The sequence below is a fragment of the Balaenoptera musculus genome, chromosome 5 (assembly GCF_009873245.2).
Source record: "Balaenoptera musculus isolate JJ_BM4_2016_0621 chromosome 5, mBalMus1.pri.v3, whole genome shotgun sequence".
Taxonomy (NCBI): Eukaryota; Metazoa; Chordata; class Mammalia; order Artiodactyla; family Balaenopteridae; genus Balaenoptera; species Balaenoptera musculus.
The window spans coordinates 3448298-3474684 of NC_045789.1; the positions used below are offsets into that span (position 1 = coordinate 3448298).

The 26387-nt window shown below is 38.3% G+C and overlaps 1 protein-coding gene across 13 annotated transcripts in view; it reads left to right on the forward strand.

Moving 5' to 3' along the window:
• The window catches only part of RAPGEF2 (Rap guanine nucleotide exchange factor 2), a 258452-nt gene that overhangs the window by 197559 nt on the left and 34506 nt on the right, over positions 1-26387 (forward strand). For all 13 annotated transcript variants that reach the window (XM_036853002.1, XM_036853003.1, XM_036852999.1 and 10 more), the window contains 3 exons: positions 15508-15685; positions 21950-22086; positions 22711-22869. In XM_036853002.1, coding sequence (XP_036708897.1) covers positions 15508-15685; positions 21950-22086; positions 22711-22869 — 474 coding nt within the window. The remainder of the gene's footprint in view (positions 1-15507; positions 15686-21949; positions 22087-22710; positions 22870-26387) is intronic.

Consider the following 26387-nt stretch of genomic DNA (forward strand, 5'->3'; position numbering starts at 1 on the left):
TCAGAATTATGCTTCCATACTAAGCTTTTCTTAATAAAGTCTTGGGTGTGACAAAAGGAAGAGATTATTAAGAGTCGATCACTGAATTATTTTTCTTGCATTATTTTTATTACCTATAGACTTACTTATATGTTTCAAGTAAATTCTTATGATAAAGATGATAGAAAAGAAACTAGAATTATGGAATTTCAAAAATGTTTTAAAAGCAAAATAATTTTAATTGTTAAGAAATAGTTCATTGGCTTAGAAAATTCAAATTTAGGAGAAGTGACTAAAATATGCAAAAAAGGTCCTTTTTTTGTTACAGCTAATATGGGATTTCGGATGGTTTCAAACAAAAAGAATGTAATACTCACTTTACAAAGTATAATTCTTGGCTCCTTAGGAATTGTGATGTGAGATGGCCATAAAAGAACCTTTCTCTAACAATATTACAGTGTTTTAGGATCATTGATATATTCAGGCAGTGCTCAGTTTCTGTTTTTTAAAAAAATTACTAAAAGTAACTAAACAGAATACCATCAGGGCAAAACATGTCTGTTTAAGTCCTAAATTTAGTACATCTTAGAAAGTTAATTTTCTTTTCAGGAGGCATTGGGTACCCACTTTTCTATAATTCCGAGGTGTTGTGGAGAGCTCACTGGCTAATAAGTGATAGCCACAAATGCAATTATTTGCAGATTCTTAGCTGACTAAGAACTTTTTTTATTATCTTGCAAAAAGAAACATAATGATCTGGCTCTTTAAAGTAACTTTTCAAGTTTCTACTTTGAGGCATTAAATGTTAACTTGTAATTAAATCTTTAGGAAGTAGTCCCATTTTCAAATGTTAGAGGAGGAAAAGGTGGTGGATCAGGGTAAAATTATACCCCCCCCCCTTGCATAATGCCTATTTTTAGAAGTCTATTTTTTTGAACATTTATTCAAGAGTATCCCTTATAATAGAACAATGAACAGTAGAAGTAAAAGTTGTGCTTTAGCTTATGTTAATTGAAACATCATGATAGAGCCTTTGTCTTCTACACTTTGAGATGATCACATGCTTTAAAGATCTGTAGTAGGAACACAGCTTGAGGTTGTAGCAGTTACCCCTGCTGTTCTTCGGGTGTAATTCCAGGCTGAACGGAGCCTCCTAGAAGGTAAATTTATAATAAGAATGAAGTGAGTCGTTTGTATACTTTATGGAGGCGTATTCTGAGGGGAACTTCAGCTTTATGTGGTATTACCTTGGGTAGGTTGGGGAAGGGTGTGAGGAGATTCTGGATGGTACTTTGGCTGCCCCCAGCCCCCATCAGGGTGTCTGAGGATCCAGACCGTGGTGAGAACTCCACCTGGTTCTCTGGGGGTTGGAGTTTACAGCCTGCAGTCCGGCTTTATCTTGAGGTGTAGTTGGAAAAGAGGACCCCTGCGTATTTTGATTCATTTTAGTTGAGTTTCACAGCTGCTCATTTCAAACTTGATGACGGGCATGTGGCCTGGTAGGTTTGTATCCTTCCTAAGGAAAAATCCGTAGATGTAACTGGGGATTTGGTTACTGACTGTAGACTAACAGTGACTAGAGATCCCCTATTGTCTTTAAATCAGAAATTCTATAAAGGTGAGAAGAAACCTGCCAGATGCGCCCGGTTTGGCGACCAGTCTCGTGTTTGAATCCTCTACTCGCTTCCTGTCAGTCAGGTTGATTCTTGAGCGGCTCCAGTGATGGGCAGTCGTCTCCCATGGCGACCCCTTTCTTGTGCCTCCAGTTCTGACTTGGGAGGAAGCAGTCACGTTGGAGCGAGTATAAATGCTCAGGAGATGGATACAGAGAGGTCGGCATGGAATGCCATGTGCCGGAGAGAAAAAGTTAGAATAATTTTTCTGAGAGGGTTGGAGGAGAGGAGTTCAGGAGCAACGTGGAATCACTGGCTTATTTAAGAAAGGAGACCCCGTCTCCTTTAACAGGGGCATATGATGGTGGATTGGGAGTGGGGAGTTGGGGAGTTGAGGGAGTTTCTGTCTGGTGTCTCTGAGTTCCTTCTTTCAGAGTGAGAGGGTTGGCAGGTGGAGAGTCTCAAGGAGAGACACATTTTGAAATCATAGTTTCGGGCAGCAGGGGAGCAAGTTGACCAGAGCATTGGAGACTCAGCTGGGTAGGTGCCCTCAAATACAGAGTGATTTCCCTCTGCCCTGGTAAGTAGTTTTCTCCGCAGTGAGCACAAAGAAAGCAAAGATTTGGCTTCCCCCGGGACGGACTCTTCATTCAAGGAGCGTAGTGGAAAGACAGACAGAGCAGCACAGCACACCAGGCTCCTTGTGACGCGGGGCTTTGTTTTTGCCGGCCTTCTGTCCAGAACGTTCTCTCCTACCTTGATCCTTTTCGGCCTTCATCTTTAAGGACCGCTTTCTCAGAGAGTTCTTCCCTTCTTACCCTTTGAAACGCAGGTCCTTCATGTTGGTCCTTTCCCTGGCTGGTTTTTTAGACTTTAATTGAAGTGATTGTCACTTTCTCAGTTATGTCTGTCCCCCAGCATGACTGCTTCAAGAGGCAGGGACTTCCCTGTCTTGTCTTGGTCTTCTCTCTAGAGCCTGGAATAGGGCCAGAAAATCGTAGGCCTTCAGGAAAGACGTGTGGAAGGAATGGGATTGTAGCGTTAGTCTAGGGGGCAGAAGCTGGCTTGTGAGAGCCAGGCATGAAGCTCGGAGAGCCTGGGAGACTGCGGATCACGCTGGTTTTGAAAAAGGGCTGCCTTGGAAGGCAGTGAAAGCACGCTGAAAAGTAGGAGGTTACTGGTGACAGAAAGCAGAACACCTAAGTTGGTGACATGAGACAATGCAGTTTCCAGTCACGGTAAGGTCCTGGTTAAATGGTGTGATTATCAGAGCAGTGACTTAGGTGGACTGAAAATAACTGTAGGAAAATAGGCAGATTGATGGAACAGAGAGTTCAAGCAAAACGGAATTCACGTGTAAGGATGTAATACGTCATAGAGGAAACCTCAGATCAGTGAAGTGATGGATTATTCAATAAATGGTCTTTGGGGGAGGGGGGCCCACTTTAATGACCATACTTTATATCATAATTAACATTAAATTCCAGGTAAACTAAAGAGTTAGCAAACTCTTTTTTTTTTCTTTTTTGAAAAGTATTTATTTATTTATTTACTTACTTACTTAACTTACTTACTTACGGCTGCTCCACAGGGCATGTGGGATCTTAGTTCCCCAACCAGGGATCGAACCTGAGCCCACAGCGGTGAAAGTGCTGAGTCCTAACCACTGGACCACCAGGGGATTCCCAAGAGTTAGCAAACTCTTAATGGTATAATGAATGATCAAAACTTTTAATAATTAAAAGAGCAATTGAGACAAAGATTTAAAGTCAGACTTTTAACTCACTTACGCAAATTAATAAGAAAAATACTTCACTCATAGCATAACAATATTCAAAGGACAAGAGTAGGTAATTTGGGGCGTCCCTGGTGGCGCAGTGGTTGAGAATCTGCCTGCCGATGCAGGAGACACGGGTTCGAGCCCTGGTCTGGGAGGATCCCACATGCCGCGGAGCAAATGGGCCCGTGAGCCACAATTACTGAGCCTGCGCGTCTGGAGCCTGTGCTCCGCAACGAGAGAGGCCGCGATGGTGAGAGGCCCGCGCACCGCGATGAAGAGTGGCCCCCGCTTGCTGCAACTAGAGAAAGCCCTCGCACAGAAACGAAGATCCAACACAGCCATTAATAAATAAATAAAGCACACCTAGTATAGTGTAATTAAAAAAAAAAAAGAGTAGGTAATTTGCAGAAGAGAACATGCACGTGTCTATACCTTAAATAAATATTTAAGACATAAGTAATTGACTATATGAGGATTTAAATATGAAACTATTTTTCCTATCAAATTAGCACAGACTTTCTTACTTATAATAAATATTTATAGATAGACGTTCTTACACCTGTTAGGATTGTAGCTTTTGGAAGGAAACCTAACAATTTATATTAAAAGCTTTAAAGAATTGTTCTTCTCTTTTAGGTAAATCCTATATTGAACTAAAAAAAAAAATTCCTAGTGTAAAATTAAGAACAGCATAAATTATGATACACAAACTGGACTTAATGCAAGCATTATACTTATTTCCAAATATGTTTTCATACTTTCTGCATATATATGGCTTTGTCTGCAGTGCCTACTCACTTTGTTGTCCCAGTTAAATTAGCATCAGCATTAGCCTTCAACATAAATTTCTAGCCTAAATTTATATCAGGGTCTGACTCAGGTGCTATTTGGGTTACATACGTATGTTTGAAATTCTGCACAAAGTTCGTTTCAAGATTACTTATTAAGCAACCCTCCTAAACATGGGGATATGTGTGGGTGTGGTGTATTTAATAAGCAAAAAGTTCTTTCATAAATGATTTTTAAGTACTTAATGATAAACGTGTAGTAGTTACATTGTTTTTTTTTTTAAATTAACACTTCACTAGCGCTTTATGGCATTTAATATTTCCTCAGTTTCTTCATTTACTTGATATCCTTAAAAATGCCAAATAAACTGGTTTTAAGAACTGTATTCATAATAACAAACTATATTGAGTCCCTTTTTATTTAAATAAATCATAGAGCTTTCAGCATTGATCTGAGAATATTAATAGTTTTTTTTGAGAATATTACTATTTAGCAGTAATGTGCACCTAAATCTATGTTATGTTATATCTGTGGAAGGTAAATTAATTTAGGAGAGGAGTTATTTGCCTAAATGACATTGTTCTATACCTTTTATTTATTTATTTTTTATTGAAGTACAGTTAATTTACAATATTGTGTTAGTTTCAAGTGTACAGCAAAGTGATTCAGTTATATATGTATATTCTTTTTCAGGTTCTTTTCCATTATAGGTTATTACAAAATACTGAGTATGTTCCCTGTGCTATACAGTAGGTCCTTGTTATCTATTTTATATATAATAAAGTGTGTATCTTAATCCCAAATTACCCACATACCTTTTAAATATAAAGTGTGTGCATATCTCTATTTAGAATGAAAGGGTTTAAAGACTAGCATTATCTCAGTAATATTGTACTTTGGAGGAAGCTAGAAAATAGCAAGTGTTTTATGTTTATATACAAATGTAAATTTTATGTTTTATGACTTAGCAAAGCAAAACACATTTTATTACTTTATTATATTTTAACTATTTTCTTTATGAAGACAGTCTGTTTGGAAAACTGGGTGAAGTATTATAGTGCGAAGTATTTAGTAGTTTGTGTTGGTTGGACCCGATTTTGAGTCCTGGCACAATTACTAGGTTTTGTTTTGTTTCGAACAATTTATTTCGTTTCCCTTCGTGTTTTCTCATCTGGAAAATAGTGGTAATAATCCTAATTTGCTGAATTGATGTGAAGATTGTTATGTACTAAAAGCATCAAATGTAGTGCTAGATACACAGTAGTCATTCAATATAGGATCACTGTTTTTATAATTATCGTGTGAGCCATTGAGCCAGAACTTAATGGGTGCAGTTAGCCTGAGGGAAATTTTTACAGTGGGTAAGGGGTTGGGATATTTAACAGGGTGTTGGGGGGTTTTTTGGGCAAATTCTGCCAGTGTAAGTTGCGTGCAAGGCTCATTGCCGGGGTAAAGGGGTGCCGGCACGGAGGTGGAAACGTGTCCCCTTGAGGAAGGGACTTTGACGTGGCCTGTAAGTGGCTTTCTCTTCCCTTATTCGATCCAAGAACAATCCTGTGAATGGCGAGGGGTACCTCCAGCTTGCTGGTGACAAAACTGGGGCTACAGAGGACCAGCGACTTTGTTAAAGTCACGTGATGAATGCTAGAGCCGAGATTTGAACCACTGTTCATTCAGCGGACGTAAATCCAGTGAGTCCCAGGTTCCGGGCACTCAAGTTTAGCCCTCTCCCCACCCGCCACAGACCAGTCAGTGCTCACTAAACCTTTAACTCCACTCAGGCTCCAAGGGTCTCAGTGTTCACGAAATCAGTAGATTCCCAAAAACTTGTTCATTGAGTTCTATTTAAGATGTATTATTAAAAGGAATTCTGTAGTATTTTAAAATAAGAATGGGTATTTTATTTTATTTTGAATTTTATTTTGTTTTTTTAATACAGCAGGTTCTTATGTGTTTATCTGTTTTATACATATTCGTGTATATATGTCAATCCCAATCTCCCAGTTCATTCCCACTACCACCACCCCCCTGCTTTCCCCCCCTTGGTGTCCATACGTTTGTTCTCTACATTTGTGTCTCTAAAACATGGGTATTTATTTTAAATAAAAATAATCTTCTAAGTTACTGGTTTCATAAATGTTATTTTATGAATAGTTTCTTAAGCAATGGAATACACATAACAGGAATAGAAAACAACTAATGATTGTTTACACAGATGGGGTGGTGGGTTCAGTTTTGGAGAGATTAATCCAACTCACATTGGAAAATCTTTTTGTTCTATTTAAGACTTAAATATCATTCATTTAAATGATAGGAATGATTTCTTTGGGATGGTGTAAAATATATCTTTCATCTCTTACCATATGTTAGATGTTTAAAAGTTAAGAAGAACCTTAAGTTATATAGCTATATTACTTAAAAGTGTTTTGTTCTTATTTTTATCTTCAGTAGTGCCTCTTCACTCTAGGCTAATGTTAAAGAATGTGGATATAGAGGACTGATTGCATCTTTGAAAATATAAGGTGATGAATAATAATCTTTGATATTAAGATGAGACTGAGGTGAAAATGTACTCATAGCAACCATTAGCAAATTGTCACATTTGTAGGCTTTAGAAACAAGGTGGTGATAACAACAATATTGGCCTAGTTTCTCTGCTCACAGCCTTGGCATACCATATCACATCCAGTGCTGTTTCAGTGTCATTCTGGAATCTAGAGACGATTTAAGTGAGAGATATGAGCAGATACACACTGCTGTGTATAAAATAGATAACAACAAGGTCCTACTGTAGAGCACAGGGAACTATACTCAACATCGTGTAATAAACCATCATGGAAAAGACTATGAAAAAGAATATGCATGTATATGTATAACTGAATCACTGTGCTGTCCACCAGAAACTAACACAACATTGTAAATCAACTCTACTTAGTTTTTAAAAAAATCATAAATTAGAGGTGCGCTGCTGAGGGTGCCACAATTAATTAATTCTCTGGCCTTGGCTGCAAGGCCTTGTTGCTGTCCCACCTGGAGCATCTCTGCTTACCGTGGTCCTACCCAAGCAGCAGTATTCACTAAGGCCACTGCTGAAGGAGCTTTTGTAGAGGTTAGACTTTGCATTTTCACTCATTCTGTCTTCATTAGATAGTCTGTCTTCAATTATTTTCCCCTTAGGTTTTTCTTATAATGTGTGATAATTCTTATAATGTATGGTATAATGAAGTGTATGTTCAGGAAATCGTATGTAAGGAACTGAAATGTGATTAAAATTCTTTTTGTTAAACTTCAGAAAATATTAACACATACTTGTATTGCTTCCAAATGTAGAATTAAATATTCTATGATATAAACCAAGACTTCAGAAGGCTGAAACTTTGTTGATAAGAAAATAATATGGGACTTCCCTGGTGGTCCAGTGGGTAAGGCTCCATGCTCCCATTGCAGGGGGCCCAGGTTCAATCCATGGTCAGGCAACTAGATCCTGCATGCATGCCGCAACTAGGAGTTTGCATGCCACACCTAAGAAGTCCACATGCTGCAACGAAGATCCCGCATGCCACCGCTAAGACCCGGAGCAGCCAAAACAAACAAATAAATACATGTGTTCTTAAAAAAAAAAAAAAGAAAATAATACAATTTATTCTTTAAACATTGATTTAAACTAAATGATAGAAAAAGTATAGATCCTTCTATAAGCCGCGCTCATGTTAAGTATCTCTTACAAAGAGGCAGATTAGGTTGTAGTTATGACTCTGGAGCTGGAATTCCTGGCTCTGTTCTTGATTCCACAATTACCAGCAACATGATCTTGGAGAAATAATTTCTTTTTACCTATATGTTTGGAGAATAATAAAAGTCGGTGATGGCACTTACTTCATAGGATTGTTGAAGGGTTAAACACGTTAATACATGTGAAGCACTTAGAGCAGAGTTCCTGGCACATTGTCAGTATTTGGTGTTGGCTTTCTATTATTAGGTTCAACATTTTATATTTTCATCTTTATTTATTTTAATCTGTATTTGCCTATTCTTAAAAATAAGATGTCTTTATTGTCTTTGAAAATCATGTGGACTGAATTATTTGAAGTTGGTAAACTTTGTGTCTTCTACCAAATTCATAGTTTTATAGTAAAGCGTTTCTAAGCGTTTACTATTTTATCTGGAAAACCACGTTTATGACGTTCAAAGTGGATATAGTTGATATTTAATTGTACTCATCCTTACTGTGCTTAAGCAGTTAGTGAATTCTGGGTACCTACGTCAGATGAGGCCAGTATGATACACAGGTACGTGATCGTTGAGATGATCATCGCAAAAGCATATAGAACAACCTAAAGAGGGTAACGCGTCTATACTTGAGATAGCTCAACAGGAGAGACCATTTTGAAATTTGTGACTCTTGATTCAGACTAAATATTTGTTTTTAATCACAGAACCATAATAGGCCTTGGAGTCTCTTTCCAGAATTAAAAACAAATTCTAAAAAATTTAAGAGATTGGGTCATTGCATTTATTTAACGTTTTTTCAGCACTAGAGAGTAGCTACAGATTTGCAGCTATGAATAAAGACAGTAGCATACTTAGACTTCCTTCCTTTCTCTTCGTTCCTGTTATACCTGGTTCCTTCAGACATTCCTGAGCTAATTTTACTTTTGCCTCATTCTTTCTTGATCTTTTTTTTTTTTTTTTTTTTTTTTTTTTTTATTTTTACAAGACATAAATAGACTGACACCAAGCATTGTACATGGATGACCACAACAAAAGCAACAGTGATTGCAATTACCAAACATGAAACACACTCATACTATGTCATAATATTGACATTCAGTCCAGTAATCCTCCACTGTAACAGCTCCTTTACTTTGCAGTGAAAATTGATTTGTATATTCTTTGCCTCTGAGTCCTTGTGGGATTTTTTTTTTTTTAAATTCAGACAGAAAGTCACAAAAATTATACTCATCCTCATCAGTTCACTCAGTCCCATGTAATTAATTTTTTTTCATCTTGATCTTTTGTTAGCACTTTTATGAGTTCATCAGTTTTTCATTAGAGTTCTGAAAATGCTTATTCATTCAGTTCAGCAGTACAGTCAGTTACCAGAAACCTGTACTTGTCAGAGTCTTTTCCATGAATTTCTTGAAGATGAAACCCTTTTATAGGAACATATTTGCAAAATCATCAGAGTACACCCAGAACTGTCTGTAAATGACAAAAGACTTAAAAATGACTACGGTTAAAGATTTGATGAAAGTTCATAATAATGCAGTTGACAAGAAAATTAGTTATTTCTGAGATATACATTTTAAAGTAATAACTAGGATTATTACTTATAACATTATACCAGAACATATAAGATTTTTAGAAATTTCATGTAATGTCTGAAACATTTATATTAACATATTTCCATACATATTTCCATACAAATACAAATATAAGATTTTTAGAAATTTCATGTAATGTCTGAAACGTTTATATTAACATATTTCCATACAAATAACCCAATGAAAGTTTAGTATTAGTTGTTTTGTTTGTTTTTTTATACTGCAGGTTCTTATTAGGCATCAGTTTCATACACATCAGTGTATACATGTCAATCCCAATTGCCCAATCCAGCACACCACCATCCCCACCTCACCGCAGTTTTCCCCCCTTGGTGTCCATATGACCATTCTCTACATTTGTGTCTCAACTTCTGCCCTGCAAACTGGCTCATCTGTACCATTTTTCTAGGTTCCGCATACATGCATTAATATACGATATTTGTTTTTCTCTTTCTGACTTACTTCACTCTGTATGACAGTCTCTAGATCCATCCATGTCTCAACAAATGACTCAATTTCGTTCCTTTTTATGGCTGAGTAATATTCCATTGTATATATGTACCACAACTTCTTTATCCATTCGTCTGTTGATGGGCATTTAGGTTGCTTCCATGACCTGGCTATTGTAAATAGTGCTGCAATGAACATTTGGGTGCATGTGTCTTTTTGAATTACGGTTTTCTCTGGGTATATGCCCAGTAGTGGGATTGCTGGGTCATATGGTAATTCTATTTTTAGTTTTTTAAGGAACCTCCATACTGTTCTCCATAGTGGCTGTATCAATTTACATTCCCACCAACAGTGCAAGAGGGTTCCCTTTTCTCCACACCCTCTCCAGCATTTGTTGTTTGTAGATTTTCTGATGATGCCCATTCTAACAGGAGTGAGGTGATACCTCATTGTAGTTTTGATTTGCATTTCTCTAATAATTAGTGATGTTGAGCATCTTTTCATGTGCTTCGTGGCCATCTGTATGTCTTCTTTGGAGAAATGTCTATTTAGGTCTTCTGCCCATTTTTGGATTGGGGTGTTTGTTTCTTTGATATTGAGCTGAATGAGCTGTTTATATATTTTGGAGATTAATCCTTTGTCCGTTGATTCATTTGCAAATATTTTCTCCCATTCTGAGGGTTGTCTTTTCGTCTTGTTTATGGTTTCCTTTGCTGTGCAAAAGCTTTGAAGTTTCATTAGGTCCCATTTGTTTATTTTTGTTTTTATTTCCATTACTCTAGGAGGTGGATCAAAAAAGATCTTGCTGTGATTTATGTCAAAGAGTGTTCTTCCTATGTTTTCCTCTAAGAGTTTTATAGTGTCCAGTCTTATATTTAGGTCTCTAATCCATTTTGAGTTTATTTTTGTGTATGGTGTTAGGGAGTATTCTAATTTCATTCTTTTACATGTAGCTGTCCAGTTTTCCCAGCACCACTTATTGAAGAGACTGTCTTTTCTCCATTGTATATCTTTGCCTCCTTTGTCATAGATTAGTTGACCATAGGTGCGTGGGTTAATCTCTGGGCTTTCTATCTTGTTCCATTGATCTATGGTTCTGTTTTTGTGCCAGTACCATACTGTCTTGATTACTGTAGCTTTGTAGTATAGTCTGAAGTCAGGGAGTCTGATTCCTCCAGCTCCATTTTTTTCCCTCAAGACTGCTTTGGCTATTCGGGGTCTTTTGTGTCTCCATACAAATTTTAAGATGATTTGTTCTAGCTCCGTAAAAAATGCCATTGGTAATTTGATAGGGATTGCATTGAATCTGTAGATTGCTTTGGGTAGTATACTCATTTTCACAATGTTGATTCTTCCAATCCAAGAACATGGTATATCTCTCCATCTGTTGGTATCATCTTTAATTTCTTTCATCAGTGTCTTATAGTTTTCTGCATACAGGTCTTTCGTCTCCCTAGGTAGGTTTATTCCTAGGTATTTTATTCTTTTTGTTGCAATGGTAAATGGGAGTGTTTCCATAATTTCTCTTTCAGATTTTTCATCATTAGTGTATAGGAATGCAAGAGATTTTTGTGCATTAATTTTGTATCCTGCAACTTTACCATATTCATTAATCAGCTCTAGCAGTTTTCTGGTGGCAGTTTTAGGATTCTCTATGTATAGTATCATGTCATCCGCAAACAGTGACAGTTTTACTTCTTCTTTTCCAATTTGTATTCCTTTTATTTCTTTTTCTTCTCTGATTGCCGTGGCTAGGACTTCCAGAACTATGTTGAATAATAGTGGTGAGAGTGGACATCCTTGTCTCGTTCCTGATCTTAGAGGAAATGCTTTCAGTTTTTCACCATTGAGAATGATGTTTGCTGTGGGTTTGTCATATATGGCCTTTATTATGTTGAGGTAGGTTCCCTCTATGCCCACTTTCTGGAGAGTTTTTATCAGAAATGGGTGTTGAATTTTGTCAAAAGCTTTTTCTGCATCTATTGAGATGATCATATGGTTTTTATTCTTCAATTTGTTAATATGGTGTATCACATTGATTGATTTGCGTATATTGAAGAATCCTTGCATCCCTGGGATAAATCCCACTTGATCGTGGTGTATGATCCTTTTAATGTGTTGCTGGATTCTGTTTGCTAGTATTTTGTTGAGGATTTTTGCATCTATATTCATCAGTGATATTGGTCTGTAATTTTCTTTTTTTGTAGTGTCTTTGTCTGGTTTTGGTATCAGGGTGATGGTGGCCTCATAGAATGAGTTTGGGAGTGTTCCTTCCTCTGCAATTTTTTGGAAGAGTTTGAGAAGGATGGGTGTTAGCTCTTCTCTAAATGTTTGATAGAATTCACCTGTGAAGCCATCTGGTCCTGGACTTTTGTTTGTTGGAAGATTTTTAATCACAGTTTCAATTTCATTACTTGTGATTGGTCTGTTCATATTTTCTGTTTCTTCCTGATTCAGTCTGGGAAGGTTATACCTTTCTAAGAATTTGTCCATTTCTTCCAGGTTGTCCATTTTATTGGCATAAAGTTGCTTGTAGTAGTCTCTTAGGATGCTTTGTATTTCTGTGGTGTCTGTTGTAACTTCTCCTTTTTCATTTCTGATTTTATTGATTTGAGTCCTCTCCCTCTTTTTCTTGATGAGTCTGGCTAATGGCTTATCAATTTTGTTTATCTTCTCAAAGAACCAACTTTTAGTTTTATTGATCTTTGCTATTGTTTTCTTTGTTTCTATTTCATTTATTTCTGCTCTGATCTTTATGATTTCTTTCCTTCTGCTAACTTTGGGTTTTGTTTGTTCTTCTTTCTCTAGTTTCTTTAGGTATAAGGTTAGATTGTTTACTTGAGATTTTTCTTGTTTCTTTAGGTAGGCTTGTATAGCTATAAACTTCCCTCTTAGAACCGCTTTTGCTGCATCCCATAGGTTTTGGGTCGTCGTGTTTTCATTGTCATTTGTCTCTAGGTATTTTTTGATTTCCTCTTTGATTTCTTCAGTGATCTCTTGGTTATTTAGTAACGTATTGTTTAGCCTCCATGTGTTTGTCCTTTTTACGTTTTTTTCCCTGTAATTCATTTCTAATCTCATAGCGTTGTGGTCAGAAAAGATGCTTGATATGATTTCAATTTTCTTAAATTTACTGAGGCTTGATTTGTGACCCAAGATGTGATCTATCCTGGAGAGTGTTCCGTGCGCACTTGAGAAGAACGTGTAATCTGCTGTTTTTGGATGGAATGTCCTATATATATCAATTAAATCTATCTGGTCTATTGTGTCATTTAAAGCTTCTGTTTCCTTATTTATTTTCATTTTGGATGATCTGTCCATTGGTGTAAGTGAGGTGTTAAAGTCCCCCACTATTATTGTGTTACTGTCGATTTCCTCTTTTATAGCTGTTAGCAGTTGCCTTATGTATTGAGGTGCTCCTATGTTGGGTGCATATATATTTATAATTGTTATATCTTCTTCTTGGATTGATCCCTGGATCATTATGTAGTGTCCTTCCTTGTCTCTTGTAACATTCTTTATTTTAAAGTCTATTTTATCTGATATGAGTATAGCTACTCCAGCTTTCTTTTGATTTCCATTTGCATGGAATATCTTTTTCCATCCCCTCACTTTCAGTCTGTATGTGTCCCTAGGTCTAAAGTGGGTCTCTTGTAGACAGCATATATATGGGTCTTGTTTTTGTATCCATTCAGCCAGTCTATGTCTTTTGGTTGGGGCATTTAATCCATTCACGTTTAAGGTAATTACCGATATGTATGTTCCTATGACCATTTTCTTAATTGTTTTGGGTTTGTCTTTGTAGGTCCTTTTCTTCTCTTGTGTTTCCCACTTAGAGAAGTTCCTTTAGCATTTGTTGTAGAGCTGGTTTGGTGGTGCTGAATTCTCTTAGCTTTTGCTTGTCTGCAAAGCTTTTGATTTCTCCATCAAATCTAAATGAGATCCTTGCCGGGTAGAGTAATCTTGGTTGTAGGTTCTTCCCTTTCATCACTTTAAGTATATCATGCCACTCCCTTCTGGCTTGCAGAGTTTCTGCTGAGAAATCAGCTGTTAACCTTATGGGAGTTCCCTTGTATGTTATTTGTCGTTTTTCCCTTGCTGCTTTCAATAATTTTTCTTTGTCTTTAATTTTTTCCACTTTGATTACTATGTGTCTCGGCGTGTTTCTCCTTGGGTTTATTCTGTATGGGACTCTCTGCGCTTCCTGGACTTGGGTGGCTATTTCCTTTCCCATGTTAGGGAAGTTTTCGACTATAATCTCTTCAAATATTTTCTCTGGTCCTTTCTCTCTCTCTTCTCCTTCTGGGACCCCTATAATGCGAATGTTGTTGCGTTTAATGTTGTCCCAGAGGTCTCTTAGGCTGTCTTCATTTCTTTTCATTCTTTTTTCTTTAGTCTGTTCTGCAGCAGTGAATTCCACCATTCTGTCTTCCAGGTCACTTATCCGTTCTTCTGCCTCAGTTATTCTGCTATTGATTCCTTCTAGTGTAGTTTTCATTTCAGTTATTGTATTGGTGATCTCTGTTTGTTTGTTCTTTAATTCTTCTAGGTCTTTGTTAATCATTTCTTGCATCTTCTCAATCTTTGCCTCCATTCTTATTCCGAGGTCCTGGATCATCTTCACTATCATTATTCTGAATTCTTTTTCTGGAAGGTTGCCTATCTCCACTTCATTTAGTTGTTTTTCTGGGGTTTTTTCTTGTTCCTTCATCTGGTGCATAGCCCTCTGCCTTTTCATCTTCTCTATCTTTCTGTAACTGTGGTTTTTGGTCCACAGGCTGCAGGATCGTAGTTTTTCTTGCTTCTGTTGTCTGCCCTCTGGTGGTTGAGGCTATCTAAGAGGCTTGATGGGAGGCTCTGGTGGTGGGTAGAGCTGACTCTCTTGATCTTGATTACTTGAAATTTGGTTAGTGCTGCAGTCAACGGTGTTGAGGAATGGGAAGAAAGACTGTGTCACCTACAGGCACGTAGGGTCTTTCACACCTTTGGTGATTTGTAGTTGGAGAGTGGACACTGGGGTAATCAAAGTAATTATTAATGTTTTGTTTGCGTATTTATCAGGTTACCTTTGATTTGGGATTCACTTTTTCACAAAGACTGTCTAATGAGAGAGATGTGGTTCAGTCTTCTTGGCATTAATAAATCCACACCTATTCTTTGGGGGAAGGAATTGTTCAGAATTAATTGTCACCCTTAAGCTCTTAGCTTAAGCCATTCTCTTTGAAAAATGGAGTGAAAACAGATACTGTCTTTTTCTTATTCTACTGTGTTTCAAATGCCATCTGACAGGTAATCAAAATTATTGATAGTCATTAATCCTAACCAAAAATTCCAACAGTGATAAAAATCACTCATATTTTGTTGAAGTAATTCTTTTCTGTAGTGCCTCGTGCATGACTGTTTGTTAATATTGAATACATGTAACTTAGTTATGAAAAGTTGATATGAGAAAAAATTTAATATTTCGAACTAGACTTGTTTTTATTTCTTTTGGGCCCAAAAGATTTACTTAAGAACGTTTGTCTGTCTGTCTGTCTGCCCATCTATCTGTTTATTTCGGGTCTGTTTTAAGGCCACGGAAAGTGAGGCTGGTGAGATGGACCTGAGTGGGTTACCGGAGACGGCAGTGGACTCGGAGGACGACGAGGACGAAGAGGACATTGAGCGCGCCTCGGACCCCCTCATGAGCAGGGACGTCGTGCGGGACTGCCTGGAGAAGGACCCCATTGACAGGACGGACGACGACATCGGTGAGTCTGGGCCAGAAAACGAATCTCATAGCAATTTAAAGAACTTAGAGGTAAGACTGTGGAATACAGTGGAGCCCAAGAATGGTAGGCTCTAAAAGGTCATGAACGTATCACTGTCCCTTGGCATTTGTTGTTGAAAACATCTTTGAAACAACTAATCTTACTCAGGCCGTAGCTTCAGGAGACTACAACTAATAAAAGTTCCTACTGAAACCCTTCCACGTGAGCCGTTTCTTAGCTTACTCTCGGACAAAAAAATAAATATAGTCCTCCAAACATTATTACTTCTATTAATCTTCTTGCGCGCACTATTTCTAGTAAGCTCGAGTTTTTCTTTGTGTGAACACCAGTCGGGTGGTAGTTGGTAGAACTGTCGTGTAAATGACTTTTCTTCTTCTCTGGTTCCGTAGGAAGTGAGGCGCAGGGGAAGAAGAGAGCAGAATGTCAAGTGAGCCCCGCGTGAACCTGGGGGTTGAGGCTTTAAGTGCGCCCTAAGGTTAAGAGTCGAAGTGGCTTTGTGTCCGCTTTCTCCTTCCTCGGGGTTGCCTTTACCCAGCTTTGCCCTCGGAGCAAGAGTTGATTGTGTAATGGTGCTGTAGCGTTCATGCATGCCTTCTGGGCCCTGCTTCTTCCTTAGATGCTGGGGGGAGTGAGGTCAGCTTCCTCTGAGAGCATCTCTGTCCCGTAGGTCTGGACTCTGTAACCACCGGTGCCTGAGCCTGATTATCTGCTCTTCCACACCCCCAGCTCTTTTGGGGCCAATATGTATTTGAAAGAAGTTCAAGGAACTGGGTCTAGTGGGATTAGATACAGGACAGTATGGGCATCATCATATGTGAGTGGCTCATTGCTTGTGTTTTGAGGGAGCCAACATTATGTATGAGGAGAACCTTGTACCGTTTAAGCTCTGCACATATGCTAGGGAATTAAAGATGGAAAACCAGAACCTTGGATTAGGTATCTAAAATGTAACTAAAGCCATTGATAGGAATTGCTAGCTATTTAGAGATGACTGCTACGTGGAGTGAGCCTTCGGTCATCGGGGGATGTGACTGAGGCCTTGTATGGAGGACTGAGGGTTTCCTAGGTCCTGGCAGACCAGTGGGAGCAAAACAGGGAGCCCTGGTCCTGCTGGGGTCTGATGAATAAAGTGGGGAAGATACTTCGGGGAGTGCACCGAACAGGGGGCTGTTTCAGGAAGGAAGGACTGTCAACGCCCTTTTAGAAGTTCAGACCTGAAGGAGGTGGTGGGAAGCCAGCCGTGCCTGCACCCCCAGCACAGAAGTGCCTCTGCCGTCACCCTTCCGGGGGCAGTAACCTCTAGATTTCTGTTGGAGGAAAGGACGTAGCTGCTTCTCACATGCCCATCCCTGTTCCTCCTTAGGTTAGCCCACTCCCGTCTCCACCTGGTCCACTCCCCGGTCCTAAGGTACGCGTAGTCACAGGTCTTCCGAGGCTTCTGCAGCATGCGGTGAAGTGGTCCTGTTTCATCCCTGAAGACATAGGGTTTAGCTTCCTCGAGACTGACACCACACGTTCATCTGATTTCCATTGTCCAAAATTTATTCTACTCTTACTCTCTTTGTCCTTGCCCGCTTCTTTTTTTTTTTTTTTTTTTTTTAACTTTTTGGGTTTATTTATTTATGGCTGTGTTGGGTCTTCGTTTCTGTGCGAGGGCTTTCTCTAGTTGTGGCAAGCGGGAGCCACTCTTCATCGCGGTGTGCGGGCCTCTCACTATCGCGGCCTCTCTTGTTGCGGAGCACGGGCTCCAGACGCGCAGGCTCAGCAATTGTGGCTCACGGGCCCAGCTGCTCCGCGGCACGTGGGATCTTCCCAGACCAGGGCTCGAACCCGTGTCCCCTGCATTGGCAGGCAGATTCTCAACCACTGCGCCACCAGGGAAGCCCCTTCTTTTTCTTTTTTAAAAAAATTTTTATTGGAGTATAGTTGACTTACGCAACGTTGTGTTAGTTTCAGGTGTACAGCAAAGTGAATCAGTTACACATATACATATGTTCATTCTTTTTCAGATTCTTTTCCCATATAGGCCATCACAGAGTACTGAATAGAGTTCCCTGTGCTATACAGCAGGGCCTTATTAGTTATCTATTTTATATACAGTAGTGTGTGTGTGTCAATCCCAATCTCCCAATTTATCCCTCCCTCCCACGTTTCCCCTTTGGTAACCATACGTTTGATTTCTAGATCCTACTTCTTTTTCAAAATCTCTTTATTGTAGTTTTAAAGAGAGAATGAAATTGGAAGTGTGTTCGGTTTGCCATCTTAAGAATCCTTGCTCATAGGGTTTTTAAAAAATTAGATTGAACATTGCTTATGAACAGATTGACATGGAGGTTATCCTTTTTTGAATATGCTCATGTTAGTATAGTTATGGAAGAAAATTATGATTATTCAAATACATGTAGCATGTTATTCTTGGAAATTTAAGACTTTCACTTCATATCTGAGAAGTTTTCTCTCTCTGGATTTCTAGAAAGCAAGAGCTATGCTGATTCCTACAAATGAACACCACACTTTTTTTTTTTTTTTAATGTGCTTGTTGATATAATCTCTGGATGAATTACTTGTAGTTGAATACCAATACACTTGTAAACAGTGATAACTCAGACGCTTGCTCCTATCAAATATATTTTTATTTAAAATAGTAAATCATTATCATTAAAGATAAGGCCTAGGGCTTCCCTGGTGGCGCAGTGGTTAAGAATCTGCCTGCCAATGCAGGGTTCGAGCCCTGGTCCAGGAAGATCCCACATGCCACGGAGCAACTAAGCCCGTGCGCCACAACTACTGAGCCCGCACTGTAGAGCCCCCAAGCCACAACTACTGAGCCTGCATGCCACAACTACGGAAGGCCACGCGCCTAGAGCCCGTGCTCCGCAACAAGAGAAGCCATCACAATGAGAAGCCCGCGCACTGCAATGAAGAGTAGTCCCCACTCGCTGCAACTAGAGAAAGCCTGTGTGCAGCAATGAAGACCCAATGCAGCCAAAAATAAATAAATTAATTTTTAAAAATTGCTAATATTTAATCATATTTTTAAAACTGCAGGAATTAAAAAATTTCCCTTTGGGTTCCCACAGATTTTTGGGTATACCTTTGTTTCAGTACTTTGGAGAAAGGGACATTATTGATTTTTGCTCTTCAACTCATAACTCTATAGGTACTCAATTATTGAATGGTTCCAAATTTAATATTTTTGGTTTTGAGGCCTTGACACATTAAGGTAGAGAACTTCTTTGATCCCTTTCAAAGAATTCCTTTTTTCTTCCCCACTTGGTATACCACACACACATACAAATCCACAGGTTTTTTTAAAAAATCTTAATATTAATTATTTCTTATATAAAATTAAACCAAAGCAATAAGATAAGAATTTTCTGAATTGACTAAAGCTTCTGGTGTCTGTAAGTTGATTATTTAGCTTTTCTTTGTGTTACATTGACTAGAAAAAAGTTTTTTTGAATGTCTACTAATATTTTTCGTAAACAGGAACATTTCTTTCCTAACAAAGTAAGATAGATCACATTAATGTATCATTCAGACAGATTCTTCCAAGCCATGTAGAATAAAGCTGTCCTGTTTCTCCCTTCCACGCTGCTTCTCTCCATACGTCCTGGGAACTATCTCAATACTCATTCCACGCTCTGAATTCTTGGCTAACATAATCCCTGTAACTCTGTATGCTTCCTGGGGCATCATCAGGGTTTATGTTGAGCTCCTGTAGTCAAATGCTTCCATTTTATATTTATTATTTTTTTAAAGATTGGTGATATAAATTCTTTATTTTTTTAATTGCTGTAGTCCTCCAGTGTAATACATGATAGAATAGAAGCTATCACAAAACCAGTGATACCATTATTGAGTCTTTGAGAGTTTTAAAAATACTTGGATGTTGTCTGGTTAAGTGTTTATTTATTTTTAATTTTTCAACTGAGCCTGGAGAATTATATACATTTACTATTATTATATCTTCTCTGTCTCCTTTATTATTTATCCTTGTATGTGATACACAGATATTTTCTATTCTGTTGTATCTTTTAATGTTAATCACTACTCATATATCACAAATTGATTTCATGACCCACTAATGGAGTAGTAAACTGCCAGAAAGCAAGACAAATGTCCACGCAAGCACTTCAAATCATTGCTGCAAGTATTAGTGAATACGTTTTATACTTCATATTCATATGCTTCATATTCTCCTATCATGTGTGGTGGTAATTTGACTTTTATTACTGTCTAAACATGTTAAATTTACAACATTTCTGACAGTTAATTTCTGGTCTCATATTTTTCTTAAGAGCATGCATCTCTGCTTGTCCAAGGAAATTTAGCTCTTACTAGGAGAGGAACAAAATGAAATGTGTGTTCTAATACCTATAGCTAGTATTTTAATACCTTACAGTGAGGGGTGTGGTGTGATAGCTGAAGAAAACAGAGGCAGGTAACAGCAGAACTAATGAGGACGTGCTGGCCAGAGGACCACGATCTGTTCATTTGCTTTTATGTTTCATGTCAAAAAGCCAGTGCATTTGTAAAACAATGAGTCCCACCTCCCGCAGATAGTAGGTGTGGGTCATCTCTTGCAGTGCCATTCAGAATCGCCTTATAGCTGCCCTCAGGTATAAACATATTTTATGACAGGACACAAACACATCTACTCATTCCAGAAATGAAAGTTTCACTCAACAGAACTTATTCTTTCTGTAACTGATGTACTTTGATACTCTCGCTCCTTCTTTTTTAAAAATGCTGGTTGCAACAGTAAATTGCTGTCCTGACACATCAGTCTGGGTCAAGTTGAAGAACGCTGTCTTGTTGGACAGAATCCCTGGGTACCACGTATCGCTGTTATTCTTTCTGATTACCAGAGCCACCCCCGTAATGAAAAGTCTTGTACAGGGGGGATGACGTAGGGTCTAAGCAGAGCAGACGTTACCAAGCTGGACCAGAAAACACCACCTAGTCTGACCTTGTGGAAAAGTAATGTTTTCACAGAATATATCTTTATATTATACATTGTTTTTGCAATTAACAAACTATATCCAACAGCATAAAACTTGTCACTAAATCCTAATAGACAGAAGGAATGAGCTTAGGGACAGTATCATTATGTGTGGACAAGAAAAATGTAGTAGAATTTTTACTCAGCCAAAAGTTTGAACGATACCATGAATATAATAATAATGACAATAACAGCAGTTCTCATGTATTGCATATCTACTCTCTGCTAAGGACTTTAACATCTTCATTCCTTTTGATCCTCAGAACTGTCTAGTGAAGGTGGGTATTATCTTATTCTTTTCTAAATGAGAGAAACACGCCTTAAGGAAATGAATCAACTTCCCCAAAGTAATTCAGCTAGTAACTGTTCACGTGCTGACACACGCCCTGTGGTCTTTATCACCACCTGTGATGTCCAGCCTGAGCATGGAGACACACAGTCCTGAATCGTGTCACTGCCACTTCCTAATTATATGCCTTTGAGCTGCGCGGTTTCCTCCTTGTGAAATGAAAAAGAAACCACGCATCTCATACAGCCATGGTGAGGAGTGAGGAAAGAACTTAGTAAGGAGTTCTTACCAAGAAGAAGCTGTTTGTCTACAGCATTGCCAATAGGAAGAGTGAGCAAACTTTGTGTTCGTCGATCTGTGGGATCAGAAATAATATATCCATTTTCATTCGCCTTCATCATATAATGTTGTAAACTTTGGTCAATGGATTACTTTTTATGGATTTGTCTGACCCACAGAAAATATTCCCTGGTTTCTAAATCCTGGAGTATCTTTAGAGTGAAGGTGGTTGTTTCTGCTGTGTGTTTTGGGCATCTGCTCGCCCCAGAGGCACCGGAATGGACCTACTGACTTTCTGGAGAATTCTCAGAGCTCTGTTTCATTTCAGCTTATCATTTCATCCCTTAATAAGCCTTAGTAAGATCACAGCTCATTTTCAATAGAAGTTCCCCATTTGAAGTTTATTAATTTCTTCGTTCCCACTGGAATTTGAATTGCACTGTGTCCTGTTGCTCCTGAATCAACAAGGAAATGTCACCATTTCCACAGTGACAGAATTCTTCATATACCTGCAAGAAATTCAACGTGTGCTGAAGATAATTTAAAGTCTTTGTACTGTTCCACAGGCAGAATCGTAGGGCATTTAAAAAGAAAGAGCCGTAGAGCATTCTTTCTGAATGCTTGTTTTGGGAAATAGTTGTCATTTTTTCACACGCCCTCTGCTTTTCAGAACAACTCCTTGAATTCATGCACCAGCTGCCGGCTTTTGCCAACATGACGATGTCGGTGAGGCGGGAGCTCTGTGCTGTGATGGTGTTTGCGGTGGTGGAAAGAGCCGGGACCATCGTGTTAAACAACGGTGAAGAGGTTAGGAAATATTTCTGCCACTTAGAACGTCTCTATGTGAGCCTCGCTCGATGCAGCAAACGAACAAAACCCCCATTCTCCTTCCTTCCTCCTTACAAACCATGGGCAACAATAAGTTTGAATCATTCGGGAATTATGATGCACTCGTTGTGTCAGAGTCTTCCAAGTTCATTATTTTATTTTCTATTATTTGCAGTATTCCAGATGATACTGGTAGAAACATTTTTGACATTTTAACTTTTCAGATTTTGCAACTTAAACATTCATAGTATTATGCCTCTTGTCAGAACAAAATGCTATTCTTATCAAGGCTGTGGTGATCATTTTATCTTGTTTACGTGTCTTGGGGAACAGAAGACATTTTTTTCCCCAGTGTCGTTTAAGAGAGGAATAGCCAGAGTCATTAGGAGAGCGGAGTGCCGTGCAGGCACCTGGAAACCCGCGGGTCCATGGCTGTGCTTTAGTTCTTGTTCTGTGAACTTGGTGAACGGTCAGCCATACTTGGGTTATTTGTTCCCTCTTTAAAAAGTAAAAGATCTAAATCATTTTTAGGGACCGTTCCAGCACTTACAGCTTCACGATCATGATGTTATTTTCTGCTTTGTCTTCATTTTTTGGAACTAGCTGGACTCCTGGTCAGTGATTCTGAATGGTTCTGTGGAAGTGACTTACCCAGATGGAAAAGCAGAAATACTATGTATGGGAAATAGTTTCGGTGTCTCTCCTACTATGGACAAGGAATACATGAAAGGAGTGATGAGGACAAAAGTGGATGACTGCCAGGTATAAACTGTCATTACTCCATGCTTAATACAAAGAGCACTTACGTATGCGGTTGAGGTAAGATTTTTCAGCCCGTATAAACAGGTCATCTTTTAGATTTATAAAGAAGATTTTAAAGTAGAACTATGACTTTTAGTGTTATCACATTCCAGGAAATTAAGAACAAATCTCCCGTCAAGTTACTTGGACTCCACAGAGCTAGGCATTCTGTAAATGTGTTCTATTAAAAAACAAGTGTTCTATAAATATGGTATTTTTAAATTTCCATCAATAATAATTGATAATCTAGTCAACAAAAAATATGGAAGTAAAATGCCCATCATGAAAAGAAATTATATGTAGGTTAGTAAAGATGCTATGATACAGTTACACAGTATTTTTATTTAAATACATGGCAAGATATGGAATTGATTTTAGAAGTCATGAAAATTAATCATGGTATGAATCAGTAGAAACATTTGATAGTAAAGAAATGATTGCTAATAAAAAGAACAATGTCAGTATTGACATTATGTTAATATTCATTATTTAAAAGCATTTAATAAAAGTCTAGAGAGAATGTTGAGACCAAATGTGAAATTTAATTAGATCGATCTAATAGGTAACCTCTATATTAGTGTAAAAAAAAATTTAAGATGCTTTTATCATTATTAAGTATTTATAATTTATGTCTTAAAAAATTGTCCTTGAAAGATAAAATATTTTAATATAAATAAACCAAAAGAGTTGACTTAGACTAATTAATGTTAAGTGCTCCTTGTATTTATTAGTCTACAGTCTAAAATACATCTGAATATAGTTTATGCTAAAAGAACATCATTGAATTTTTATAATGTCTGATAAATATAAAATAGTGCTCATTTAAATTTTCATTTCAAGCGTTTTACTTACTAAAAAGAAAAATGACCATGGCTATAAATAAAATCATCTTACTTAGAGAATAATTTTGCTAAATAATTCCTCCAGTGAGCACGGTAGAGAGGAAAAAAAAAAGGCTATAAATTCAGTTTTTGAATATGTAATGCCAGAAGAGCTTTCTTAATATAGTCAGCTCTCAATTATTTGGCAAAATAGAGGAAAACAGAATGGTACATAAATCTCAAAGTCTATATTTGGCCTCCAAATGTGTATTTAAAAGGGGTCATATGTGATATTTCAGCTTTAGAATTATATTCCCAAAAAAATAAAGCCAAACTGAGTCAAAACGAACTGGAAAATTGTTCAAGGTTTCTCTGTCCTATTATTGCTTCTCAGTCTCTCCCTGGGCCCTTCTGCAAGTCAGGATCACTAGATCATCTGGGTCCGTCTCTGTCCTTAAAGGGCGAGTAAAAGCTATTTTATTTCTGAGAATTCAGCTACTACGTTAGCACCTCATAATTGGCCAACCCCTTTTGTTAGAAATTTTGTAATCTTGGGACTGAAGTGATATAGGAGGCATAGAAATGTTTCAGAATAATTAATAAAAATATTATGACTTAATATTCCAAGAGTGCTGAAGTAATGTCAGATGTAGCAGGTAACATTAAATATTTATCCGGGAGTCCTGGGAAAGGAAGAGGAGGTAGATGTAAGGAAGAGAGTTCATCTCTCTACTGGATGAGGAATCAGCGGGAAATCCAGAGTGATAGTCATCAAGATAGACGCCAAGAGAAAACTCTTATTGAAAACGAAAACTCTGATTGAGGTAGTATTAGGCTCCTATAGTTCCTGATACGAGACTCCCGGATGTACAAAGAGGGTCAAGGGCACAGTGTCTGCCAGACAAAGTCTTTCTCACCCTGCAGGCCTCTCCACACGCTGTAAAAGGAACGTGAAATCGGGTTCAAGAATCACCCTTGTGATTCCCACCCATCTCAGGCCCTGCGGAAGTTCCCTCCCTCCATATTAGAACAGGCATGGAGAATGAATTTAGATATTTTAATGCAAACGCTTATTTGCATTAAATTATATCATTTTAGCGTATTTCTGTTAAAATGTCATTTATTTGTCAACGTGCCCGTGCCACGTCCTCCTCTTGTTGGGAGAACTAAACAGTGAGAATCACATTTTTGTCCATAAAGTGGTCTCCACGAGGGTGTCATTGTACCGAGCACATTGTAGGCAATCAAAGGCTACTGAATGAAGTGAACGCAAGTGGTGTTCCCTTTACCAAGAGGAAGCAACCTTGGCTAGGTTTGGCCCTTATTTCCTTACAGTTCAGTGGGTTCCCAAAATACATCTTGGGTCAGTGTGGTATAGAGTCGAGCCCAAGTTCAGCCTGAGGACGCAGCATGAGTGGATTCAGTTTGGCATTTATTTCTGTCTGTTTGGGTCCCGTGATGTGCTCAATGCTCAGCGCCGTGCTTTGCCCTGCTCCCTTCTGTGTGCCTCTCTTCCCATTCTCTTTTTCTTTTTCTTTTTCTCTCTTTTTTTTTGGGCACACCACTCGGCATGTGGGATCTTAGTTCCCCAACCAGGGATTGAACCTGCGCCCCCTGCAGTGGAAGCACGGAGTCTTAATCACTGGACTGCCAGGGAAGTCCCCTCCTCTTCCCATTCTTGTCCCCTGTTGGGTTTGAAAGACAAAGGCAGGGCCAGGCATAGATGTCCTTTGGTACCAGGTGATTGGTCATGGTTTTCCATTCCCCATCCATGCCTTTTCCTTTTCTTTTTCCCTCTTCCTGCCCCTCTTTTCCTTTCCCGCTCTTCTACTTCTGTCTCCCCTTCCTCTCTCCACCACCTACATCTAGGGCCTGCCAGTGACACCCAGGCATGGCCTCGTCCTGCCCTGCACCCTTCAGCGGGAAGGGAACACTTGGATGCCTGTGTGAACAATTAGGTATGAACTCCCTTGCAGGTGCAAAGTACCAGTTTAAACAGATCTAACCTCTTAAGGTAAATCTATTAGACTCGTGTTTTCTTGAGACCGAGAGCTAGTGATGCTTTGAATTTTAGCAGTAGTTTTGGAGGAGAAAGCAATTGCATGGATATAGTGAAAGCTGACTGTTTTATATGTCGATAGAAGTTTAACTTTACTTCATTCTTTTATCATTTTTAATATTTTTACTAAATAAAAGTTGTGAGGTCATGTGCCCAAAAGAAAATTATCCTGTGACGTAATAAATGAAATGAAATGAAATCATTGCCCTTTCATAGATGAAATCTTGCTTGAATTTTTATTTCACATCAGAGTGCCAAGATCATAGAGGACTTGCACCCGTGAACACCTGTCTGAAAGTATAAAACCTCACTAAGACAATTACGTGTAGAACTCACAGATTTTCAACTGGTTTCATCATACCAATTAAAAATTGTATTTTACCTATAAATTTCATGTTATACCTAAAAACTTCTTAAAGCAAAAATAAATTTGCTAATAAAAAATAAATGTTTGCTTGTAAAATTTATTTCTCTTGAGGTATCAGTTCTGTATGGCCATATTAGAAATTCAGTTTGGGAGTCCTTTTTTTTTTTTCCTTTTTCGATGGTATTTCAGTTTGCTGCAGAAGAAATGCCAAAGATGTCTTGTCTAGACACTA